This window comes from Arctopsyche grandis, chromosome 10 (assembly GCF_051622035.1).
Source record: "Arctopsyche grandis isolate Sample6627 chromosome 10, ASM5162203v2, whole genome shotgun sequence".
Classification (NCBI taxonomy): Eukaryota; Metazoa; Arthropoda; class Insecta; order Trichoptera; family Hydropsychidae; genus Arctopsyche; species Arctopsyche grandis.
In genome coordinates this window covers 8,039,314-8,063,120 of record NC_135364.1, presented here as the reverse complement: position 1 = coordinate 8,063,120, position 23,807 = coordinate 8,039,314, and the positions used below count along the sequence as shown (strand labels likewise).

Here is a 23,807-nt window from a genome sequence, read left to right as displayed (position 1 = left end):
GAGATATGTACATATATAGGAAATTCCCAAGTATATTATTAGAACTGATTAAGCTATTGAATTGTTATTAAAATGATAAAGAGGATATTGCCGTTATGTAGAGAGAGAGAGCGTAAGCAATTCGCCAGAGAGAATTGGAACCGGTTAGTAATCGACGTGAGGCAGAAGAGTCAGTGTGTTTGGGCAACGACCAGCGTCCACACTGTCGTTGAAGTCAAGGGGCGAAGACCATTAAAGCCTACACATGAGGCGAAGCCCGCTACCCTTGGGACTAGCACTAGCTGCCCTACTACTGTGCATCGCCAATGCACGTGAGTACAACCCAAAATTTCACATTATTCACACCGCAAATTAGAATCGTCATTGGCAAATTCGACAAAATTGGTCAAATCGAACGTCATTATTATTCAAACAAATATTGACATATTTGAAAGTGTCGATAGTCGTTGAAAACGAGTTACAATTTAAACCATAAAAAACGTATGCAAAACTAAATGCATCCGTAGACAAGGTTTGACATTGACAATGGCCCTATTATTCAAATGAGACGTAATTTGTTCATCATCCGTACTGAAGGGAAATCAATAATAATTACTATAACATTACAAAATCGTCTCCGTTTTACGTGTGATAACCTACATAATCGTGAGTTATCACACGATGACGGTTCTGTGAGGTTTTTAGTCGCGAATATTATTATATTACAGAATAATGTTTTTAAATTATAATATTTTAAATCGTGTCTCTACAGCTGATATTAGCGAAGTGTTCTCAGCATTTTGAAAAATAAATAATAAAAATTTGAAGAAATATTACTCGTCAACCTTGAGATTCTCTAAATAAAAACTAAAATTACATATCCATTAAATATTTAGTATTTGTACATGGACACTATTCAGCCAATGGCGAGTCACGTAAAAAAAAAAAATTTTATTATTTAAATGTAATAAAAACGTTTTATTACATTTAAATATTAAATATAAATCAATTAATAAATCCGTCTACCATCACTATTTATAATATTGACATTGAAAATAGCATTTATCCGCGAGTATCAAATTCTATGTTAGTTAAACTAACCTGAATTAGGGTAATTTAAATTAGACAAAAGGTAGCATTAGCATATTTATTTTTGTCCAGTTGTAATTCTCCAATCGAGAAAATTACATAGGAAGCAATTTCTAGCAGTCCTAGGTTGCGTTTAATATTTTAAAAATTGGTAAATAAATTTATCAAATATCTAAACAGCTCAGAAATATCTAACATTGAAAAAAATGTGATGTTTTTGCAAAAAAAATACTAACCATAACAAATATACAATGTCTAGTTTGAAACTTGATACAATGTCAACTGGGTAATATCGTGTATATGTTAAAGTCCAAGTGTACATTTCGTTAGATCATTCATATATTAGTTTGTTCATACATGAACGAATCTGGCCAGTTATAGTACACACAAAAGAATAAATTGACAAATGAACTAGTATTTCAATCGTTTGTCCCACCCTCTATTTACATATGTACAATGTATCAGTGGCGTGCCGTGGAAATCTCCCTGTTTTTATCGCAGTATTACTTACGTTTGCGAGATCAGGATACGAGGGACTAGGTGACGTCATACCGAGTCCACTCGTATCCTGCGCGCGCACACGTTAGTAAAACTGTGCGATAAAAACAGAGAGATTTTCACAGCATGCCCTTACCCTCGGTTGCAATAGAGCCTCGGTAGCCGAGGAGAATATGATTTTTCAAAAATAACTATTTAAATTAAACTTTTGGTTTTCAGAGGATAGTTGCACGACGCCTAACAAGGCGGGTGGAAAATGTATATCGATAGACCAGTGTCCGCCTTTATGGGCTTTGTTGAAAAACACAGGTAGAACGCGACAAGAAACGAAATTGTTGTTATCCTCTCAATGTGGTCAAGCAGGAAAACTTCCCAAAGTCTGTTGTGAAGGAGTAACTGTAGTAACCCAAGCCCCGACATGCATGACGCCATCTTTTACGGAGGGCAAATGTGTCAGCAACAGCGAATGTCCATCGCACGTGGAAATACTGAAAGGACGAAAGCCGTTCACTGCCAAAACTGAGGATTATCTGAAAAAATCTAATTGCCAAGGCACTTCAGATCCTAGCACGTGCTGTGCATACCCAAAAGTTGCAGTAACACCTCCCTCACCACCTGAGAACTTACTACCATCGAAATGCGGGATAATGTCAGACGCAGATAGAATTTTCGGTGGAAACGTGACCGAGATTGATGCATATCCTTGGATGGCACTCATTGAGTACAAAACCAGTCGAAATATTACCAAGTTGAGTTGTGCTGGTTCGCTGATAAGTTCCAAATACGTTCTGACAGCAGCACATTGTGTCTATGGCACCGTCTACGTTGGCGTAGGAGTACCGTAAGTTCACTGATTCTTCAAATTTATTTGAGCTACATATATACCGGGTGATAAACGGGTTACATACCAAATGTGAATCACTACCAAGATCTGCGCGAGCGATTTTCGTAGCGGCGGTTATCCTGGTAGCGATTAACATTTGGGATGTAATCACCGAACCAATACCTGGGCTTAATGTCCAAGGTAACAAAATTTAAATTTGTATTAGATAGTGAGAGTAATCGACATTTGAAGTTATGAATATCATTTTTGGCGGTTAATCGCGTATCAATTTCTTTCCGAAACCAACGGTTGAATATCACGGGCGAAACACTATTTGATGATTTTAAAAATTTGAAATATAGTTTATAAATATCAAAAACATAAAAATCATATTTAAAAGATTATAGACAATATTCGCCCGAATTTTATTTTTTTAATATACATAGAAGTGTTTCGGAAGAAAATAACCACGTGTTTTGTTATATCCACTTTGTATTCATTTTTTTATACACACATACACCAGTGGCGTACCGTGTATCTTAAAAAAGGAGAATAGGTACCTATGCACAAATATATTTTAAATTTTTGAAATATAATAATCTGTCTTGAAATAATGAGCTGACTTCGGCGGCCAAGATGCTTTAACCCACAAAAAATGATTCACTATTGTCAATTATATATTAAGAGTATAATTAAGATGAGAAATATCCTAAGTAGCCTACCTTCCTTGAAAACATCTTGTCTGTCTTCGAAACTTAATCCTCTGAATGATTTGTCGAACAATCGATCGGGAATGCAACATTCCAAGGACTAGTTATTTGTTTCCGCACCGACTTGTTCTGAGTGTAACGTTTCGCGAGCTAAGTCCCTTGCCATATTAGTACTCGAAAAGTTCTGTGTAAATATGTGTTATCTAAATTTTAAAAACAAGTTGATGATTGTGTGATAGTCACAAATCATAAATTCCAGAAATTATTGAAGAGACGAGTAAATTAAAAAAAATGTTTTATTTTCGATGGGACACATATGTACGGTAATTGGATTATTAGTCACATTGCATTGGTCCCAAAGACAATTTTTGCCATTAAAATAGCGAATACGCAATATTTGGCACTCAAGTATGATATTTAGATATTCTCGTTAGTATGATAGTTATTGTTAGTATGATGGACTTTTCGACTGCCAGATGTTCCGTTATAGAGATTTTAGTGACTTTGTGACCAGTAATCACCGAACCATATGTACTTAACAATTCATCAGTACTGCGAAGGGAACAGAATTGAGGTGGCGAGTCCGTGCAAGCGAACGACGCGGCGAATCACACCATAACAATCCACTACTACCACTACCTTAAGTAGGGCCAATTCCGGTTTCTGAACTTCGCTAATCTGAATAAACAATATCGATTTGGATAACGATTTTAATCATTTATTTTAATTGAATTGTTGATATTTTTAAATTTTAGGTAAAGTATTTTAAGGAACTAGTCTAGTCCCTCTTGTTAAATGATGGCACGCCACTGATATATGTACATGTGTACACATATTTTGAAAATTAAAGGAATAACATTTTAAGTTTATGTTAGAAAATGCATAAAAATAAATCATTGCCTCTTTTATAAAATTTATAACATTCAAATGACTGCAACGGTCGATTTGCAATAATAACTCTTGTCCTAGGCAATAAAGATACGAATATTTACATGTAGTCGTAAACACTGTTTAAAAAAAATTATTAGACAAAAATGACTAATAAAAATATTAAAAAATGTATAGAATAGTCCTCAAAGAAATAATGAAATGACAGATACATGTATACCGTATATTATGTATGTGGAGTAGGATTAGGGCTGTCATCAGTCAAACGGGTGATGTTACAAAATATTTTTATAACTACAATTAGAATCAATCAGTTTCTAAAAAAGTATAGTGTTTTATCCATTTTGATACACATCTGAATAAAAGTTCAAGGGTTCTTCAAACGTTTATATACACTTAAAAGAAAAATGCAATATTTACAGGACTCACATACGTTTGGGTGAATTCGACACGACAACAAACCCAGATTGTATAGTCGTCACTGGAGGAGAAGATTGCAATAATGAACATACGAGTATACCGATAGAAAAAATCATCATACACCCCGAATACGATCCATCAAATTCACACATCAACGATATAGCCATCATACGAATGAAAACAGATGCTCCTAGTACAGGTAAACTAATCATGTATGTGAGATGACACACAAAATATAATCATTAATAATTAAGTGGATATAGGTACGAACGGGCTATGATTATGAGTATTTTAAATTAATAAAAAATCACAATCAATAGAAAAACTATCTGACTATTGATTACAATAGTCACGTTGGCACAGTAATATTAGGTTTTGAGTTAAAGACTGCAAAAACCAAAAATCTGTAAAAATTGCGCATTTTTTTAAACGCGCATATTTCATAAACAAGATTAAGCGAACAAAAATCATTGTCACATTTGAATTCAGTGGGTCAAATTTAGTAAAGATTGATTAGTCTCCACTCCGGTATTTTTTTTTTTTGTTAATCAGTGTAATCGCCGCAATGATTTTGTGATTTTTTTTCTAAGCACATTTTTAATTACGAATCCCCTTGCCTTATTGATTAACTGATAAATGATTCGCTACACTTAAATGAAAATGCGCTTTTTTAAATATAAAATTGATTTTAGATTATTTAATATTATTTGTGATAAAATATTTAAATCTTTACTTATTTTTACAAATTAAGAACGTTCGAAACTACACATGGATTAAAAAAAAATAGATTCTTTCCAATCTATTTCATACAATACATATGTAGACGTAGTACTGAATTCATCCAGTATGATTGTTGATAATCTAATTTTAGTTCAATCTCGAAAATTTATTTAAATTGTGTATGTTCTGTTTTAACTTTCTATATTTAATTTTAATTTTAATATAATAATTTAAGTTTTAATTTTGATATTTAATTTAATTTTTATTTCGATATTTTATCCCAACTAAGTTTGCTTTCATTGGCTTAGTGCGTTCGCACCATGTATGGTAGTACCCGGTCTCCGTGACGAGCCAGAATGTTAAATTACAGAAAACACAAATATCGGAAGGCAAAGATCGAAAATCGAAAGCTCTTAAGTCGAAATATCAAAAAAAAAAAAGGGTGCATGGTAAACGGTACATAGTCACGTACATACTCACTTAATTTGCGCGAGCAGGATACAACAGGAACAAGAGGAACAGGCTTTTCCTTCCGTATTAATGTGCGCGCGCAGAATACGGGAGGAAAAACCTGTTCCTCTTGTTCCTGTTGTATCCTGCTCGCGCAAATTAAGTGAGTATGTACCGTTTACCACGCACCCTTTTTTTTATCTTTCGACTTAAGATCTTTCGATTTTCGATCTTTGCTTTCCGATATTTGCGTTTTCGGTAATTTCACATTCCGGCCCGTGAGGTAGACCCGGTAGTACCATGTATAGTACTACCATACATGGTACCGTTTTTTCAAAACGAAACATTCGAGCTGTTTCGTTAAAATTCTATAGTAGTGTTAATCCTTGCTTGACAGTGATATATACCAAAACGACCCTTTGTATCATTTTCGGTAAAATTTTATCCTTGATCGAAAACGGTGTATCAACATGTTCTTCAAATATGGGATACACTATTATCGATCACTGTCAAGCAAGGATAAACACTACTATAGAATTTCAACGATACAGCTCGAATGTTTCATTTAGAAAGACGACACCATGTATGGTGTCGTCTTTCCATATAGAAAAAATGTGGTGTACATGGTACACCACATTTTTTCTATATGTTTAAAACTATCTAAAAAAAACCACGTCCCAAATCCCACGCTGTGTGATTTCGCCCTAGTATATACATTGCCGTTCATATGCATGTCCAATGTAAAACAGAAAACCCGCAAAACAATTACATATTTGCACTATTAAAATTAAAAATTGCAATGATTTAATAAACTAATGCGTTTCATATTTTTTCCCAGATTTCATAAAAATAATTTGTTTACCGGAGAATGACTTCACAATCGACAAAGTTGATAACCAATTCAATGTCACAGTGGCAGGGTGGGGTGTAACCGAAACTGGCTTTGGCAGCGCCCTCAAAATGCACTTGCAGGTACCGTTCAAAACATTGAGGTCATGCCAAAAATCATATGCACCACTGTTCGCCAAAGTAACGAATAAACAAGTTTGTGCTGGAGGAGAACCTGGAAAGGACTCCTGCCGAGGAGACTCTGGAGGACCTCTCATGCACATATACAACGGTAGAACTGACTTATTTGGAGTTGTTAGTTTTGGACCCACGCCTTGTGCTTCCCTCGGAGTTCCAGGTGTATACACCAAAACATACCATTATTTGGACTGGATCAAATCTCAAATGGAACTGTAATGATCCCGACCATTATTTTACGACAGTCCATGTCCTTTATAAATTGCAATTACATTAATTAAAAGTTACGAATTGTAGTCGTCTGTGATACATCATGAAATCGATTGAATTAATTATACATGAATTGCTCATTGAGGCACTCGATTTCATTGAATTGCAACGAGTCCTCGTATAAGGAAAATTAATTTAAAAACTTCCAACGTTTTACACGTGTAAAGGAATAAGTTTGTGAAACTATGAGATATACACATAGAATTTGACAATGGCTCTGTTATAAATTCAGTGCATTTATAGCTGTAGTATAAAATATTTGAGACTTTATTAGCAGTAAGCTGAATTATATATTATACATATATTTTTAAAGTAATAAATGATGGTTGTAATTTTATTAGTTGTATTTATTTATTGTTTTGTCACTTCATATTGTATTACAGTCACCCCTCCTAAAACGTAAATTTTTGTAATATGTGTAATTTAGAATTTAAAATATTAGCCAATGTCTGAAATTTCGAATCATCTTTATACTATATTTACATGATCAATCATAAATCGCGATTTATTTCAACGTAGTAAGTTTTTGAAAAATATTAAAGCCGTCACAAGCATGTATGTAAGTAATCATAGCTCTATAACATTGCATCACTATAAAAATTGCATTATGATGAAGTTCTTTTCCGTTCAAAATATAGCATGTGAATTAACAAATAAAAAAGAATTGGCAAAACACATAATAGTAGTGTTAGACAACAAGCATTCATACACAATAACAATATTCATGTATGTATGTGGAACAGCGTAATTTTAAAGTGTAAGGAACAGAGTTTTTCTGAAATAAAATCATTAGTCCATTATTTTGTGTGGCGGGCGAATAACTTTTTAAAAGAGTTCATACAGTATTTTGAAACAGTTTAATTGGTAAAAAAAATTGGTAGAATATGTAATTATATAATATTAGCATTTTAACATTCCTTATATAACCTATTAGTAAAGTAAAAATATATACGAGATATAATGAGAGCCTATAATGCAAATTTTATAAGATATAGTGTGAAAAAGATAAAGTTATAAGATTTAAACAATTAAAATCGGCGGCGGAACATCAAACATATGTATAAGGCTACTGACCACTAAACGTCAAGATCACCAAAATATTTGCATTTTCAAACATGTCTATTACTATTATTTTTCACTATAGTATTGGCGGAATTGATTTAAATATCTATCTTTGACGAAACCGCGCAAAATGGTAAAGTTTCAAAACGATCAGAAGAATGTAGGAATTTCAGCTGAATCGTTTGCGAAGTAAAATATACAAAAGCCTTGTAAAAAGATTAAGACGGAAAAAGAAAATAAATAAAATTGAATGAAAACATAAAACCTTCTTACATTTTCATTTATTTCTCATTTCTTCCTTAGAATTATTACGCCTTTCTACTGAACCGATTCAGCACGTAATAGGAAGGTTGGTATAGTCAAATTTTAAAATAGATCGGGATAGATCGTTTGTCAATATTCAATTTTATTTAAATTCATCAACTGTCCTAAAAATTTGAGATATAATTAAATCATAACAAGGAAAAACCACTTTTAATTATGAGACGAAAAAAACCATGTACATACATATATTCTCAATTAAGATCTTGACAGTTTCAGCACAAACAACAACACAAGGAAAATACTACAGATATACATAATAAAGCCGTCGGCCACTTGAACTTTAAAGATAAAAATCGTTTGTGAACTAAAAAGAGGTTCATAAAAATAAGAACCCTGTGACCCCGACGATGCTCGTTTTCACATAATTGACAGATATATATTAGATGTTTATTCATACATACATAAATTAAAAGATATTTTTAAAATAGGTAAATAAGTGGAATCGCAAATATGGGTTATCCGAAAACACCAAATATGGTTTTTTACATTAGTAGATAGCGTTATCTTTGGGACGAATTATAAAACGTAAAGGCCAAAAGTCAGCGACTTTGCGAAGCGACCCGCATCAACATCACACATTTGAAGGAACATCTCGGGCCAAAACACATCGAAACCATCGACATGGGGTGGAAATTACAACTTCTTGGATTCGCAATCGTTGCATTTCAATTGAGCATCACCAAAACGCGTAAGTACGAATCCACAGAACGCATTATCAAAATATTAAATAGATAAACGTCAAAATAAAGACACAAGGCACCCGGTACCGGGATACGAAATGCTAATTTGAAGATCAGGACCAAAGCTCATTTAATGTTTGTCACTATATTGCACTAGTGTTGTGCCCGATGACATATCATCGCATGGGTGTTTGCATATTTAGTTATTAAATAAGAAAAAATTAAAAGAAATGTGTCGTCGGTCATTTCGGTTTCGATCCCCACGCGGTCGAATTTTTTCAAATATATTTAAAAAGGTAAAAACCGGCTTATACCCACATGTAAACAATATAAAACACCAATAGAAAAATTTACTAATTAATTAAATAAATTTTCAATAGATGGCAGTAAATTCTCTGCCAAGCGGAAACATTAGTAACGATCGGTATATATAGAAGTTTTTTTTCTTTTGTTATTGTATTCGTATATACGTTTTGGCAGTGGTTTAGCTGTGATATGTGTGTCGAATCGAAACGACTATTATATGTAGTACGGCGAGCGATATCTAAGACAGACACACGGACAGACAAACCCACAGAATAGCGATATTATTTATATATGATTAGAGACAAAATGGTAGGAGACCCAACCAAAGACTCTGCGAATTGTATTGGGCAAAAAAGTGGTTAGTTATATAAGACAATCAAAATTAACACATATTAAAACTAAAATAATGATTTTCAGAAGAAAGTTGTACTACGCCTAACAGCACAGACGGAACGTGTATACCAATCAACGAATGTACCAGTCTTAGGAACATGTTGATAAACTCGAGCAGAACTCGACAAGAGACAGCATATTTGATAGCTTCTCAGTGCGGTCAAGTGGAAAAGCTTCCCAAAGTTTGTTGCCATGTAGAAGAAATCGCAAAATGCACCACGCCAAACAACGTGCTAGGCGAGTGCGTCAGTACTGATGAATGCCCGTCATACGTGCAAATTGTGCAAGGACAAAAGCCGTTCAGTGCCAAAACACAAGAGTACCTGAAAAATTCCAAATGCCAAGGCGCCTCAGATCCCAGCACTTGCTGCGTATACCCAAAAGTGAAAGTAGCGAAATCGTCATCGAAAATGATACTCCCATCGAGGTCCGAATGCGGGGAATTGCAAAACGAAAACAGAAATGTCGGAACAAACAGGACCGATATTGATGCAAATCCCTGGATGGCACTCATCGAGTACAAAACCAGTCGAAATACTATCCAGCTTAGTTGTGCCGCTTCGCTCATAAGTTCTAAATATGTTCTGACAGCAGCACATTGTGTATACGGCACCGTGTACGTTAACGTGGGAACACCGTAAGTTTAAAAAATGCATTTGAATTTTTTCGGCAGTTGAAATTAAGAAATAAAGTAGTACATTGTGTGTACATACATATGTACTATGTTTATTCAAAACGCATCCTAGGAAGAGCTGTGGGATTATTTAAAAACTATGAAGCGGTTGAGCGTGGTGATTGAATTTGTGTAATCGGTTGCTCTGTATAAAATAAATATTATGTAGCATGTGTTTACATCCATATACAGTCGGAGCCATAGAAAATGCCGCATAACTGCATAGTACGTTCAATTTGGGTTTTTTCTCAGAATTCTGTCTCGATTGTTTTAATTTTTTGTTTTTGGGTATGGCGTACTTCAGGTACTAATATTCGATATTTGATACAATGCAAGTGTTTAAGATCGACAGTTTTTTTGTTGGACGTCATCGCGCAAAACATCTCGGAAAAAATGGATAACTCGAAACAAACTTCGATTGTTTTAAAATCAAAAATTATTATCGAAGCAAATCTTTCTATACGTGAAATATCTCGTCGAGTGGGATTTTTGAAAAAATATCGATAAACTGTTACTCTGGGGAGGAAACCTGGGAACGGAAGATGACGTGTGACCAGTGTAGTCTTCGCGAACATCGTCGTATCAAGCACATAATGCTAGAAAATCCATTCAAAACAGCGGTAGAAATTCCACCAGAGCTTCAAGTATCAGATCATGTGACATTTTCAGAAAAAACATCGAGGAAGTGACTTTCGGAGCATGGATATCGGCCACACCACCCTGCCAAAAGCCGTTTCTTACACTTAAAATGCAAAAAAAAACATCTAAATTGGGCTAAGAACCATAGGCATTGGACTGTCGATGATTGGAAAAGGGTTGTAGTTTCTGAAAAATCGAAGTTCAATTTCTTTGGGCAGGATGGGATGTGCATGGTTCGTCGGAAAGTTGGCGAAAGATTCCGCGCGGAATGCATTTCTCCGGTCGTTGCGCATTCACCCCATTTAATGGTTTAAGGGTGTATGACCGCATATGGTTTAGGATCCCTGGCCATTATTGCGGGAATAATGAATGCAGAAAAGTACAAAAGTGTGCTTTTAAATCTTGTAATGCCAACGATCGAGAAAATAACGCAACATTCAAAAATCCGATTTATCAAGCGATTCTGCACCATGGCTAAATCTTTTACTAAATGATTAATAATATCCTTTATCCCTTACAGATCACAAAATTTAAGAATATACTGGGCATCAAATCATTAGAATGGCCGGGAAACAATCATCCGGGATCCAATCTGAATCCGATCGAAAACCTATGGGTTATTTTAAAGAGAAAATTGGCAAAACGACGTGCATCAAATATCATAGAATTGCTTAAAAATATAACCGAAACTTGGGAGAATGATATTACGATGGAATGTTTAATTTCACTGTACGAAATCAACGCATATTGGCGATTATTCAAAATCGAGGCGGCAGTACGAAATATTAAAATATAATAAGTATAACATTATCCAAAAGTAGTTTTATTCACAAAAGATCTTTTCAATACCTCACAAGGAATATTAGCTTTAGAAATCTAATAAAAAAAATGGTTTAAGGATAGTCTGACCCCCATAAATTACTTAGGCTTCAACTTTGGCGCAAGTACCGTCAATGACCGCATTCCATTTCAAGAATATCCTGTTAACTATATCCATTTTTTTTTGCTTAAATTGAAGTTTACTGATTAACCTTCAAACCCCCCATTCAAGAATTCTTTGAAAATTACGATTCCGAACATAATTAAAAAAAAAAAAGTGTAAAAATAGTCGAGTGCGGCATTTTCTACGTCTACGACTGTATGTCAGGGGTGGCCAAAGTGTCGACCGTGTAGCCATTCCTAGTCGCCTGCCTGTCTGATGCTTCAAAACAAGAATTATTTTTTCTGTTTCATAAGATATAACACAACTTTTTCCGTGGTCAATTTAGAAAAGTGTATCCATTTTGTTTCCCTTTCATATAAATTACTACATTATAGTTTCATCTATCCCCCCCCCCATAAGAAATTGCTTGAAATGTAAAATTTAACTTGGGATGCCGGAAACCGAAAAAGTTTGGGAGTCGCTGACTTAACACACGATGTTAGTAGACTGCCGCCAATAATTTAACAAGCAGGTCGCCCGTAGTGATCAAAAGATTGATATATGAATATATTATATTAGGGAGTCCATGACACGAATAATATCTCGATAATAAAACTGAAAAAATTACACAAATATCGGACGATAGTGGGAATATCTCTCTGTGCGAAGTACCCAGTGGGTATTAGGGTATAATATAATAAACATTTGGCGGTTTTGATCCGTGTTTCATTCGGAGCTGGCAGGCCACGGATCAAGAACAATAAACTACCTTTACTACTACTTGCGTTTAGTATCGAACTATAAACAAAAAAACACCAGATTCGAAAAAAATCTTCCCAAATAAGTTTTTCAACTTGAAAAATTAAACGTAATGTAGCGTGGAGGTGAAGAGAGGTTTCCGAGATCTAAGTGAAAGACACAGTGAGTAGTGGTAAAAATAGTTTAATGTTGATCCGTCGACCAGCCAACTCCAAATGAAGCACGAAACGAATCCGTCGAATACGTATACTCTTAGCAAATAGAGATTATTGGTCGATAGATTATTGGTTGTTGTATACAGCCAGTTTATACGGAAAGGTCTTTTTGGCGCGAAGTCGCGATCAGGCGATTAGTAATGGTAAACAAGCGTTCGATGTGCACCAATTACCTAATATCTACGTTACAGTAATATGAAATTATGTAAACGCTATTGTTCCAATTCAAGACCCACGTTCGTTTAGCACCTTAAATGAACGTGAGTCCTGAACTTTTCGTAGTATCATATTCAATTAAGGGCGAAGTCACACAAGGAAGAACGGCACGACGTGTGCTTGGCTTCCCGCTATGGGGGGTCTCGTACATTTCTTCAAATATGGGTTACACCGTTATCGATCACTGGCAAGCAAGTATAAATACAAGGATACAATTTTACTGAAAGCACTCCAGGGGGGAGATTTTGAGACGGTGTGTGCTGGGCGTTCCATGCATATGTACAAGTCATTCCACATTTTTTTCGCATGTTTAAAACTATCTTTAAAAACCATGTGCCACGTTCATCGCTGTATGTTTTCGCCATAAACTTCAGATGAATACGATACGACAAAAATCCGTTTTGTCGAAATATACGTGGAGTAAAAGATGTGTAATTACAATTATAATCATGCAGTTTCTAAAAAAAGGTATAGTGTTCTATCCATTTTATCACACTTACGTATAGTTCAAGGATTCTTTAAACGTTTACATACACTTGAAAGAAAAATGCAATGTAATTAATAAACTATTTTTCCACACCAGGACTCACATACGTTTGGGTGAATTCGACACGACAACAAATCAAGATTGTATAATCGTAGTTGGAGATGAAGATTGCAATGATGAACATTCGAGTATACCGATAGAAAAAATCATCATACACCCCGAATACGATCCGTCAAATTCACACATCAACGATATAGCCATCATACGAATGAAAACAGAAGCTACATACACAGGTATTATGTAATCAATCAAGTGTCCGCGTAACATGTTGCAAATGAATCACCAGCATAAGGTATTCGATAGACAGGTTAATATAATATAACCTTTTTGTATTATTTCCAGATTTCATAAAACCCATATGTTTGCCAAAGAAAGATGTGACAATCGGAAAAAATGATAACAATTTTAATGCATTGGTGTCCGGATGGGGTATCTCTGAAACTGAGCAAAAGAGCAATGTTATGTTACACATGAGCATACCGTTTAAGACACTGGAAACGTGCCAGAAAGCATACGCACCATTGTACAAGAGAATAACGGAGAAACAAGTGTGTGCAGGAGGAGATCCTGGCAAGGACTCCTGTCGAGAAGATTCGGGAGGTCCTCTCGTATTCATATTCAAAAATTCAAATCATCGTTCTCTCGAATCATTTCAAAAAGCTGAAATCTTAGGAATTTTCAGTTTTGGACCGGCCCCTTGTGCGACTCGTGGTATTCCAGGTGTGTACACCAAAACATATCATTACTTGGACTGGATTAAGTCTCAGCTGGAGTTATAATATTTCTTTATTTGTAATTTTATTGACTTGAAGTTGTCGATTGTTGGCGTTTACTTCTGTTGTGTAAATTATGTATATTATAATACACATGAAAAAAATGTGAATCAAGTTCTCGATAGCATTACATGCAATGCCATTGAAAATCGTAATTATTATTCGCATAAGGAAAATGTGTAATATTCTCGATAGAAATCATTGTATGGTATGTAAATAGCAAGTAATCGAATACATCCATATATATGTATACATATATTATGATTGAAGTATAATACAATAATATATGTTTGTAAAAAAAACAAATACACTGTACATAATGTGTACTAAGAATTTCATAAAATATAATAGCAATAAACTAAATAAAATATTAACAATTAGTAGATAATAAGTTTGTATAATATTAATAAAATATGGAGAACAAATTCATTTTTTAATTATCTCAAATCTAAATTACACAAATATGCATACATTAGCAGGAAAAAAGATATAATATATCTGTATCTACAAGTGCACCATTCATATTAACGATTTGAAAGAAAAATGTAAAATAAAAAAAATTATTTCGCCAAGAATAAAATTAATCACGTTCTACTACATACATATGTACATGCTTGTATTTTAATACATAGTTGTTTGTTGGTCACAAAATAAAATTGAGGAATTTAACACTTTTAACTTTTATTTAACGAATAACCCTCTATTTTGTATGGCAATTTCCTCGAACTTAAGACTTATGTACATACATATTTACCGTAAAAATTAATGGATGGGTTATCAGACAAGGAAAAATGATTGCATTATTTAAAAGTAATTTAGAAATATCAACGTAAACTAGAAATTTTAAAACTGGGAGGCGCGGACTAGTACAAAGAGGACGCGAAAAGTCAGCTTATAGCACAACGTAATAAAATAAAATAATATATAATTACAAATAGCTTATAAATAAACTTCCAAACATAAAATTCCAATCTGTTTCTGAAATGCACGTAATTTTTGACTGGTTACAAGAGAAAAAAACCTCTAATAATAAATATACTGACGCTAATACGAGTAAAGATAGTAGGAATATGTATGAGCGATGCGGAACAAGAAAGTAGAAATATCAAAACAAGAAAATACGATTCATTATATTTATCAAGGGGATTCACAAGTGCTATAATTCATACATAGATGGCTTGGAAAGACCATATTTTTGCTCTGTATGAAAGTTTTGACTGCAGAACTCGAAAATACGCATTCTGAATACGTTGGTAAGCCCATAGAAGTTTTTCAAAGAAAATTAGACCAGTTTAATGAGCAGAAGCAAACGTTCAAGAAAACAGCTTCTGTTCCATCAAATGCATTGCTAGCATCGTACAAAGTTTCTTACATAATCGCATAATGTAAAAATCACAACAGCAGATTCACTAGTTTTGCCAGCAGATATTGATATGGTGGAAATAATGCTCGACGAATCATGTGCGAAAGAGTTGAGACAAATACCGCTAGCTGATAATACAGTTGAAAGAATAAACATTTAAAAGTGTGTTTGTAATATTTTATGAAATAAAGGAAGGGGGGGGGGAGGCACCAAGGATAAATATTTTCAAAGGAGAGGCCTAGTAGCAAAAAGTTTGGAAACCACTGACGTAAACAGAACGCTATTATAATTATGTACAAAGTAATTTCATGATTATGCTATAAATATTTATATATCTAATAAAAAAAATACAAGAAAATATGTATATTTAGCACAAAATACAATATAAATTATGATACTGTATGTACCTTATATGCCAGACATTGAACTTATTTAACATTCTTTGAAACATTTACTAGTATACCTAATGTAATATTAAAATCGACAAAAGTTCGTCATACCAAAGTCAAGATATTCCGGTTTTAGTTATAATTGAATCCAACAAGTTATTCGTCATCAGAAACCATTATTTTAAAAAGAAATACTAAATACAATGTAAAATTTTAACAAACCTGAAAAGGCGTTTGTAAATATAACGAAATATCCAGAGAAATTTAATCACGATAAATCAAATCTATTTTAATGCCATACATACATATATAAATTTCCGAAAACCAACGTGTGTTTGTATATAATTGGATATACCTTATTTTATTTGAATGCAGATGGAAGTGTATCTTGACAAAATTGAACGGAAAAAATAAAGTATTTTTCAAATTCACAACACAAATCGATATCATAACTTATAATATAAAACGACCTCTGACTTGTTTTGCAAACCACTGGTTCATTGAATTGATACCGGTTTCAAACGCTTATTTCTTTATGGCAGCTATGTGAATCAGTATGACGACGACCTTCGTCCGAAGATCAGCTCGTCCTTAAAAATAGAAATAAACAAGGAAATTGCCGATACACGTTAAATCGAAAATAAGTGCTAGCAGATTGGAAAGCAACGACATGCTTCTGAAAACCATCACATTGATAGCATGCCTGCTGTTCTGTTTGAATTCATCAGTTCTAGCACGTAAGTTCCTAATTTTGAGAATAAAAACCATACAATAACACATGAACGAATTTGATGCAAATTAATCAAACGATATGTTTAATATTAAAAATATATATGTATATTTTCTTTTACTATATTTTTTTTGACACACGTGCATATTTGATAAATACTAAATAAACAATATACCGTTAAGAGCAATCGTCTCTAGAATATTTGTAACAACACTACAAGTATAATAGAAAATATGAATGCTTAGGTAACATATTTAGCAACGTATGCTCATATGTAGATAATATTACAATAGCTTGGTAAATTATGAGGAAAAATAATCGTTTTTAATTATACTATTTTTGTGATATGCCATCAAAATCCGGTATTTTTATCAGTAGAATACGTTAGACCGCAGAAATTCAATTAAGGTTAACAGTTATAATAGATAGACAAAAAATCAATAAATAGTTCTAAGAATAGATAAGTGTGCAAATTATGTGAAACAGTTGGTATACATATGTACATACATATGTGTGTAAAATCAAACATTAATATTGTCATACATAATTTGGCACACTTTTCGAAATTTAATCTACTTTTTAACCCTAAAAATTATTTAACCCAAATTAAATTTTAATATTATTATCTCTGTAAACAAAGTATGTATGTAGTTAAATACAAGTTTTATTTCTTATAAGACATAAAATTAAATAAATATTGTTTATTCATTTAGAAAAAAATATTTCTTATTCATTTAGAACTAATCTAATTCATAACATAACAAAAAATTGAACCATTAACACAATTTCAACATAAACACTACAAACTATGTATCTTATTGCGTTATCTGGTCGCGATGGTCAGACATAATTCAATGGTCTATTTTTTTAATAGTAATAAATGCTTATATAATATATAAAGTTTTAATTGATATCAACTTTTTAATTAATTGATAAAATTTAAAATTTAATTTATATCAACACGAATTTACAAAAAATCATTATAATCGGTAATAATTCAATCATATGTATAATATCGCTATTCCGTCTGTGTGTCTGTCTGTCTGAAAAAACGCTCGCCGTACTATAAGGGCGAAATCACACAGCGTGGGATGCGGTATGCGGTACGTCGACAAGTTCTCCTATATTTCTTAAAACCGTTATCGATCACTGTCAAGCAAGGATTAATAAAACCATACAATTTGACCGAAAAAGGTCTACAGGGGCGGGGTGTACGTGCCAAGTATGCCACGTTTTTTAAAAAACAGCATCCCACATCCCGCGCTGTGTGTTCGCGCCCTAATAGTTTTTTCGATTCGACATACATATGTACGCCACAGTTAAACCACTGCCAAAACGTAAATATGAATACAATAACAAAAGAAAAAAGCTTCTATATATAGTGATCGCTACTAATGTTTCCGCTTGGCAGAGAATTTATCGCCGTCTATTGAAAGTCTATTTAATTAATTAATTATTCTACCATTTTTTTCATATTAAACAATTAAACATAAATATTAAATTAAATATATTTAAAAGGTATTTGAAAAAAATTCGACCGCGTAGGGATCGAGCACATGAATGACGATACATTTATTATAGTTTTATTTATTTAATAACTTAATATGCCAACACCAACGCGATGGTATTTCATCGGGTACAACACTTTACACTAGTGTATTATAATTAGTGAGCGGACCCAAAGCGCACCGTTCATTGTTCAATTGTTCGCCGTGCTTTGTTAAAAAGGTTCGCCGCACTTTTTTTTGCACTCTAGCTTTATAAATAGAGAGCCAACCCGAACCGATTCCTAAAAAAGGCACGCTCCCCATCCGCCCTTTAATTATAATGAACGAATTTTGTAGAGGATATAATATTTAAATATTGAGGAAATAATATTTAAATATTGAGGAAATAATATTTAAATATTGAGGAAATAATATTCGAATATTGGAGAGGAAATAATATTTCGAGACTGCTAAATTGATGTCCTTCCTTTGGTTTTCGTTATAACGGAAATTGACTTTAATAACAATATTTTTTCAGAACAAAGCTGTACTACTCCGTTGAACGCAAACGGCGAATGTATAGTGGTCACTAAATGCAGCTCTCTCCTGGCCTTACTTCAAAAGAGCAGAAGAACCCAGCAAGAGACGCAATTCTTGAGGAATTCGCAATGCGGATCGGAAGGTAGAAACCCAAAAGTGTGTTGCGAAATACAAGCCCAACCAACAGGTCAAGGAAGACCTAGCACGTGCACAACGGCCGAAGGTAGTGCTGGAACCTGCAAGGACATCTACCAATGTCCCGCACTGTTGACACTATTCAACGCGCCAAAACCCCTATCTCCGAATGTGGTAACTCGTCTGCGTCAGTCGTCATGCCAAGGTCCAGCTCGAATCAGCGTATGTTGTGGAAATCCAACAAGTAGAAACCCAGCCAACGTAGATGCACTTCTGCCGAAAGATAGTGAATGTGGAAGGTCAGGTGATCAAGATAGGATATTCGGTGGCAACGAGACCGCCATTGACCAGTACCCATGGATGGCACTAGTGGAGTACAGAACTCGTCGTAACACTTTGTCGCTTTCGTGTGCAGCTTCTCTCATCAGCAAAAGATACCTGGTCACGGCTGGACATTGCGCCACTGGCGATATTGTCTCTCAAGTAGGCACTCCGTAAGTACATTTATTCAATTTTTGCGGAAACATTATACTTGTTGGTCATTTGGATTAAAATAACGCGTTAACTCGTAAATGACGGTAAATTAATATATTGCTAACAGTTAGTAGTGAACGGGAGAACCACTGAGGGCACAAAAGGTATCTACATATTAACCCTTTGAGTGCTGACGTCTTTTCTGTTGATAGCCCGCTACGCCGAAAATTTCGCCAACATTTCCAACTAGAATTATTTAGAAATCCAATAAATAAAAAGCAGGTAAAAAAATGTAGCTAATCCAAACAAAACTTAGATAACTACCGTCGAGGATTTCTAGCTTTTTAAAGGTGTGTTTAGACTCTCTAATATATCTTGCAACAATATAAAATAAACAAAAGAAGTCTATTAATGAATGCATTTTTCCAAAACTATGTAGTTCCATTTTCTTCATTTTTGTTAAAATGTAATGCTCACAATCTAAAATACTCAGCAGTTAGGGTTTTTTATCGAAAAATTATGCTATGGTTATAAATTTAAAAATTCTGGTGTAAACCAGTCTTTATAAACATTGATACGGATTACACGACTCATGTTCAATGCATTTTTTTTCAAACCTGGAAAGGCTTAGCGGGTAGTATTCTTGTTTTTTTTATACATACTCAAAAAATAACGCCTATTGGCGTATTTGAGGCTCATGAACTTGGCAAAACGCCGATCGGCGTTGATCAGCTTTCAAAGGATTAATGTTGCAGGGTTCTTACTTAAAATCCAAATGATCAACCAAACGACCTTAGCATGACCAACTAGCATATTATTTCCAATTTCCTCAACCATTTTTTTTCTTTATTTTTTGCAATCAACACAATAACAGAGAAACAACTTTTTAATTAATGAAAAAAATAATTGAACTTTGTTTTGCCTAATGCAGAGGTACTCAATTGAATTAGTTTAATTAATATGAATGTGTTTTTTTTAACTTACCTATGACAAGACACTCAATATCACTCAATATCTTCAAAACAAGTTATTTAATGATTGGTTCTTTTTTCATAAACAGGTAGTTCCACTCGTAAACACATGCTTAAAAAAACTGATTCAGCTGAGCAACTTTGACCCAATACAGCGTTTCCCAAACTGCGCGAAATATCCTAATTGTTTTTGTGAAAATTAGAGCTATGCTAGTAAAATATGTCTTGAAGGCGTAATTGCATCTTGTTACTATGGAAAGCAATAACCTGATGGAATAAACTCATTATGTAATACATTTTTAGATATCCTCAAAATTTAATGAACAGTAAATAGCATTATGATATCATATAATATATTGTTGCTTCCTATTACATCATATGCATATTGTGTGCTCTTATTGCGTAGCATGCGATATTTTTTCTTTGAATGATATAAGCAGAAGAATCAATTCCTTCTTTCACAAATTTCAAAAATAGTACTAGTTGTCACTTAGAGTTTAAAATGTAAAACAATTTGAAGGATATCGATATACATACATAAGTAAAAATAGCTTCCTTATTAAAATCAATGTTTTATAGAAAATTTTAATGTTTTCAGTGAAAGTGTGCGTTTGGGAGAGTGGGATAAGACCACGGGTCAGGATTGCGTTAAGGTTTCAGGGGGAGATAATGATTGCAACGACGAACCAGTTTCAATCCGCATCGAGGAAGTCATACCGCATCCACAATATCTACCGACCACCGCAACCGGTCAGAAAAATGATATTGCACTTTTAAGATTAGCAAGCGATGCACCAGTCACAGGTAGAAAAAAACGATTGAAAGAAAAATTATTAAAATAAGTATTACAATTCAATCATACAAAATAATATTTATTTTCTAGACTTCATTAAACCTATATGTTTGCCAAAAAGAGACATAACAGTGGGATTGAGCAGTCGAGCTATAAACCTAATCGTAGCAGGATGGGGTACCACTGAAACGAATCGACCCAGCAATAGAAAACTTCATTTGGCAGTACCATTCGTTACACTCGCTGAATGCCAATCTCATTATCAGACCGAAAGACTGAAAGCTGAACTTTGGAACAAGCAAATATGTGCCGGGGGAGAAGTCGGCAAAGACTCGTGCAGAGGAGATTCCGGAGGTCCCTTGGTATACTTTAACGAAAACAAATTCGATCTTATAGGCGTAGTAAGCTTTGGACCAAGTCCTTGCGGTTTGGCTAACGTAGCCGGAGTCTATTCAAATGTATACGGGTACTTAGACTGGATAAGGGGTGAAATTAAACCATAAATACATTTAAAGAACACCTTACATGTAAATCTAATAAATAAGCAACATGTATTCATATGAAAAATGTATTCATTAATTTTAATAAATTTAAAATTTAACGTAACTAGTATTTATATTTAATTTTATAATTTCCAATAAGTACATAAGTTACAAAACATATTAAAGTAAAAGTTTTATTAACAAATATAAAGAAACTTATCGCCATCTATGTATTACAAAAACAAGTCTGTAGATTTTTGCCCAACGGATTGAGACTTACACATTTACACACCAGATGGCGCTATTTGTTAAAAATTAAACTTGGGGAAATTAAATACTCATTTATTCAGCTGAAAAAAATATTAAACTTTTTTTCTTACCTCTAGCATTAGTAGCAGCATCTGCAATTTTCTGGAATGCGTCTAGATAAGCAGACACAGCTGACAGAGCAGATCTGAAAGATACACAAACAAAACTATACTTACATATTGAAAACACTTAAGTAAACAAATATGAGGTGTTAAATTTTGATCAAAGAAAAAACACCAATAAAAGTTCTGATTCTGTAAAAACGATCATATGTTTTTTTCTTAACAGGGTATAAAAATTCACTAGCATACACACATATATGTATGTAATAAAAATGTGTTGGTTCTAGTCTAGTATTTCTTGAATAAAAAGAATTGTCAAACAAATATGTTTTAAAATTCCATATACATACATATGTACATGTTTACCTGTGAGTTATTGCAAATGCAACACAATTGAAATGGCTAACTTCGGTTCTAAACACTACGGAACATTCAGTTCAAAAGTAGAATCTAAAATCTAGTCATTGTTACAATTAACTCGCATAACAAATGAAAATGGAAAGTTCAATGCTTTTCTTTGTAAATATAAACAATGGATATTAATCTGACATATGCATGTATTATCAATTCAATTCAAGTGTGTGAAAGTATTTTCACCTTCATGGCGAAGAATACGTCGACAAGGAGGGTAAAAAAAATATGATCGGACAACAAAATGCTATATTTTTCGACAAATAAAAGTATGTTTTAATTGTTAAGAAGCACACTTTATGATACAATCTTACATCGTAAAGATCTCCAAATACAAAACAGACCAAGTAAAATAAATAATATGTTAATGAAAACCGACATCAACTGAAAGTATACATTTTCCTCTTTTGAGCTAAACTAGACATATGAGCCGTTATTAAAATATTTTATTTTATCCTTTAATTTATACCAGGAAAGCTTAACACATAACCCCAAAGCGCCTTCCTGGTCAGAAACATTGTACATTTGATACAAATATTATTAGTATTATACAAAGTACATAAATACATATCAATTAATATCCACGGAGCCATCTATGGTCAAATTTGTAAATTTGCAGCATTTTAAACAATTCAGCGAAATTCAAGATTGCTGAAAACTCGAGATTTTACGAGAAAACGGGTAAGGTTGCCAATTTGTTGAACCGTTTCAATGAAAATCAGATAAATTGGCAAACTCTGATAGGAAACGATCGACCTGGAGTCACAAATCCAAGGTCTGGCCAGCAGAAACCAATGGGATTTGAACCCGTAACCACTGTGTTCAAAGCATTATATGCTAACCACTAATCTATTACATTTGAAAGTGGCGGAAGTCTAATTTTCAATTCCAAAACACTATTTCTGTTTGACTTAATTCACAAATTGTTATCACTTATTTCAATTCAATATATCCAGAATCTCGAAAAAGCGGAATAAACGTATTACAGGCCACCAATATTTTTAAATATTATTAAACGCAAAATATTATATTTAATGTTTTGCGAAATATTCCTCGAAATGAAGAAAAGTACAATTATGCCACTTTCAAATATAACGGCTCATATCTAAAAAAAAAATCATTTATTTGTGGTATATTAAAGGCAAGCAGCAATGTTTCAACTTTAATGAATAGATTAACAAACATCAACTTCCTACGAGATGGTCTATTGTATGTAGACTAGTCATGGTAAAGGTGCCTACACATGCTGAGATTTGCCGGCATGTCCTGTAAGGTTTCT

General features: G+C 33.6%; 4 protein-coding genes across 5 annotated transcripts in view; 3 read left to right on the top strand and 1 right to left on the bottom strand.

Annotated features, from left to right (window-relative positions):
• Positions 1-23,807, bottom strand: part of mim (missing-in-metastasis) — a 93,115-nt gene that overhangs the window by 14,554 nt on the left and 54,754 nt on the right. Inside the window, exon 3 of the mRNA XM_077439633.1 lies at positions 22,127-22,200. Coding sequence (XP_077295759.1) covers positions 22,127-22,200 — 74 coding nt within the window. The remainder of the gene's footprint in view (positions 1-22,126; positions 22,201-23,807) is intronic.
• On the top strand, positions 64-8,156 carry LOC143917991 (phenoloxidase-activating enzyme-like). The gene is made up of 4 exons (XM_077439637.1): positions 64-311; positions 1,786-2,407; positions 4,410-4,606; positions 6,416-8,156. Exons 1-4 carry the CDS (start codon positions 245-247, stop codon positions 6,820-6,822), a joined length of 1,293 nt encoding a protein of 430 aa, XP_077295763.1. The 5' UTR covers positions 64-244; the 3' UTR covers positions 6,823-8,156.
• On the top strand, positions 8,773-15,058 carry LOC143917989 (phenoloxidase-activating enzyme-like). Of its 2 annotated transcripts, XM_077439636.1 has the most exons (5): positions 8,862-8,947; positions 9,663-10,038; positions 10,189-10,275; positions 13,646-13,842; positions 13,952-14,801. In XM_077439636.1, exons 1-5 carry the CDS (start codon positions 8,881-8,883, stop codon positions 14,386-14,388), a joined length of 1,164 nt encoding a protein of 387 aa, XP_077295762.1. In that variant the 5' UTR covers positions 8,862-8,880; the 3' UTR covers positions 14,389-14,801. The 2 variants fall into 2 exon arrangements, with proteins under 2 accessions (XP_077295761.1, XP_077295762.1); XM_077439635.1 differs by having other exon boundaries at positions 8,773-8,947; positions 9,663-10,275; positions 13,952-15,058.
• Positions 16,565-22,438, top strand: LOC143917988 (phenoloxidase-activating enzyme-like). Its single transcript, XM_077439634.1, has 4 exons — positions 16,565-16,871; positions 18,890-19,520; positions 21,070-21,275; positions 21,355-22,438. The coding sequence occupies exons 1-4, from the start codon at positions 16,805-16,807 to the stop codon at positions 21,765-21,767; spliced, it is 1,317 nt and encodes a 438-aa protein (XP_077295760.1). The 5' UTR covers positions 16,565-16,804; the 3' UTR covers positions 21,768-22,438.

Coding starts and splice junctions, on each gene's coding strand:
- LOC143917991 (XM_077439637.1), top strand. CDS start 245: ATGAGGCGAAGCCCGCTACCCTTGGGACTAGCACTAGCTGCCCTACTA. Junction 2,408..4,409: donor TACGTTGGCGTAGGAGTACC/GTAAGTTCACTG, acceptor CAATATTTACAG/GACTCACATACGTTTGGGTG. Junction 4,607..6,415: donor AACAGATGCTCCTAGTACAG/GTAAACTAATCA, acceptor ATTTTTTCCCAG/ATTTCATAAAAATAATTTGT.
- LOC143917989 (XM_077439635.1), top strand. CDS start 8,881: ATGGGGTGGAAATTACAACTTCTTGGATTCGCAATCGTTGCATTTCAA. Junction 8,948..9,662: donor ATTGAGCATCACCAAAACGC/GTAAGTACGAAT, acceptor AATGATTTTCAG/AAGAAAGTTGTACTACGCCT. Junction 10,276..13,645: donor TACGTTAACGTGGGAACACC/GTAAGTTTAAAA, acceptor TTTCCACACCAG/GACTCACATACGTTTGGGTG.
- LOC143917988 (XM_077439634.1), top strand. CDS start 16,805: ATGCTTCTGAAAACCATCACATTGATAGCATGCCTGCTGTTCTGTTTG. Junction 16,872..18,889: donor GAATTCATCAGTTCTAGCAC/GTAAGTTCCTAA, acceptor ATATTTTTTCAG/AACAAAGCTGTACTACTCCG. Junction 19,521..21,069: donor GTCTCTCAAGTAGGCACTCC/GTAAGTACATTT, acceptor TAATGTTTTCAG/TGAAAGTGTGCGTTTGGGAG.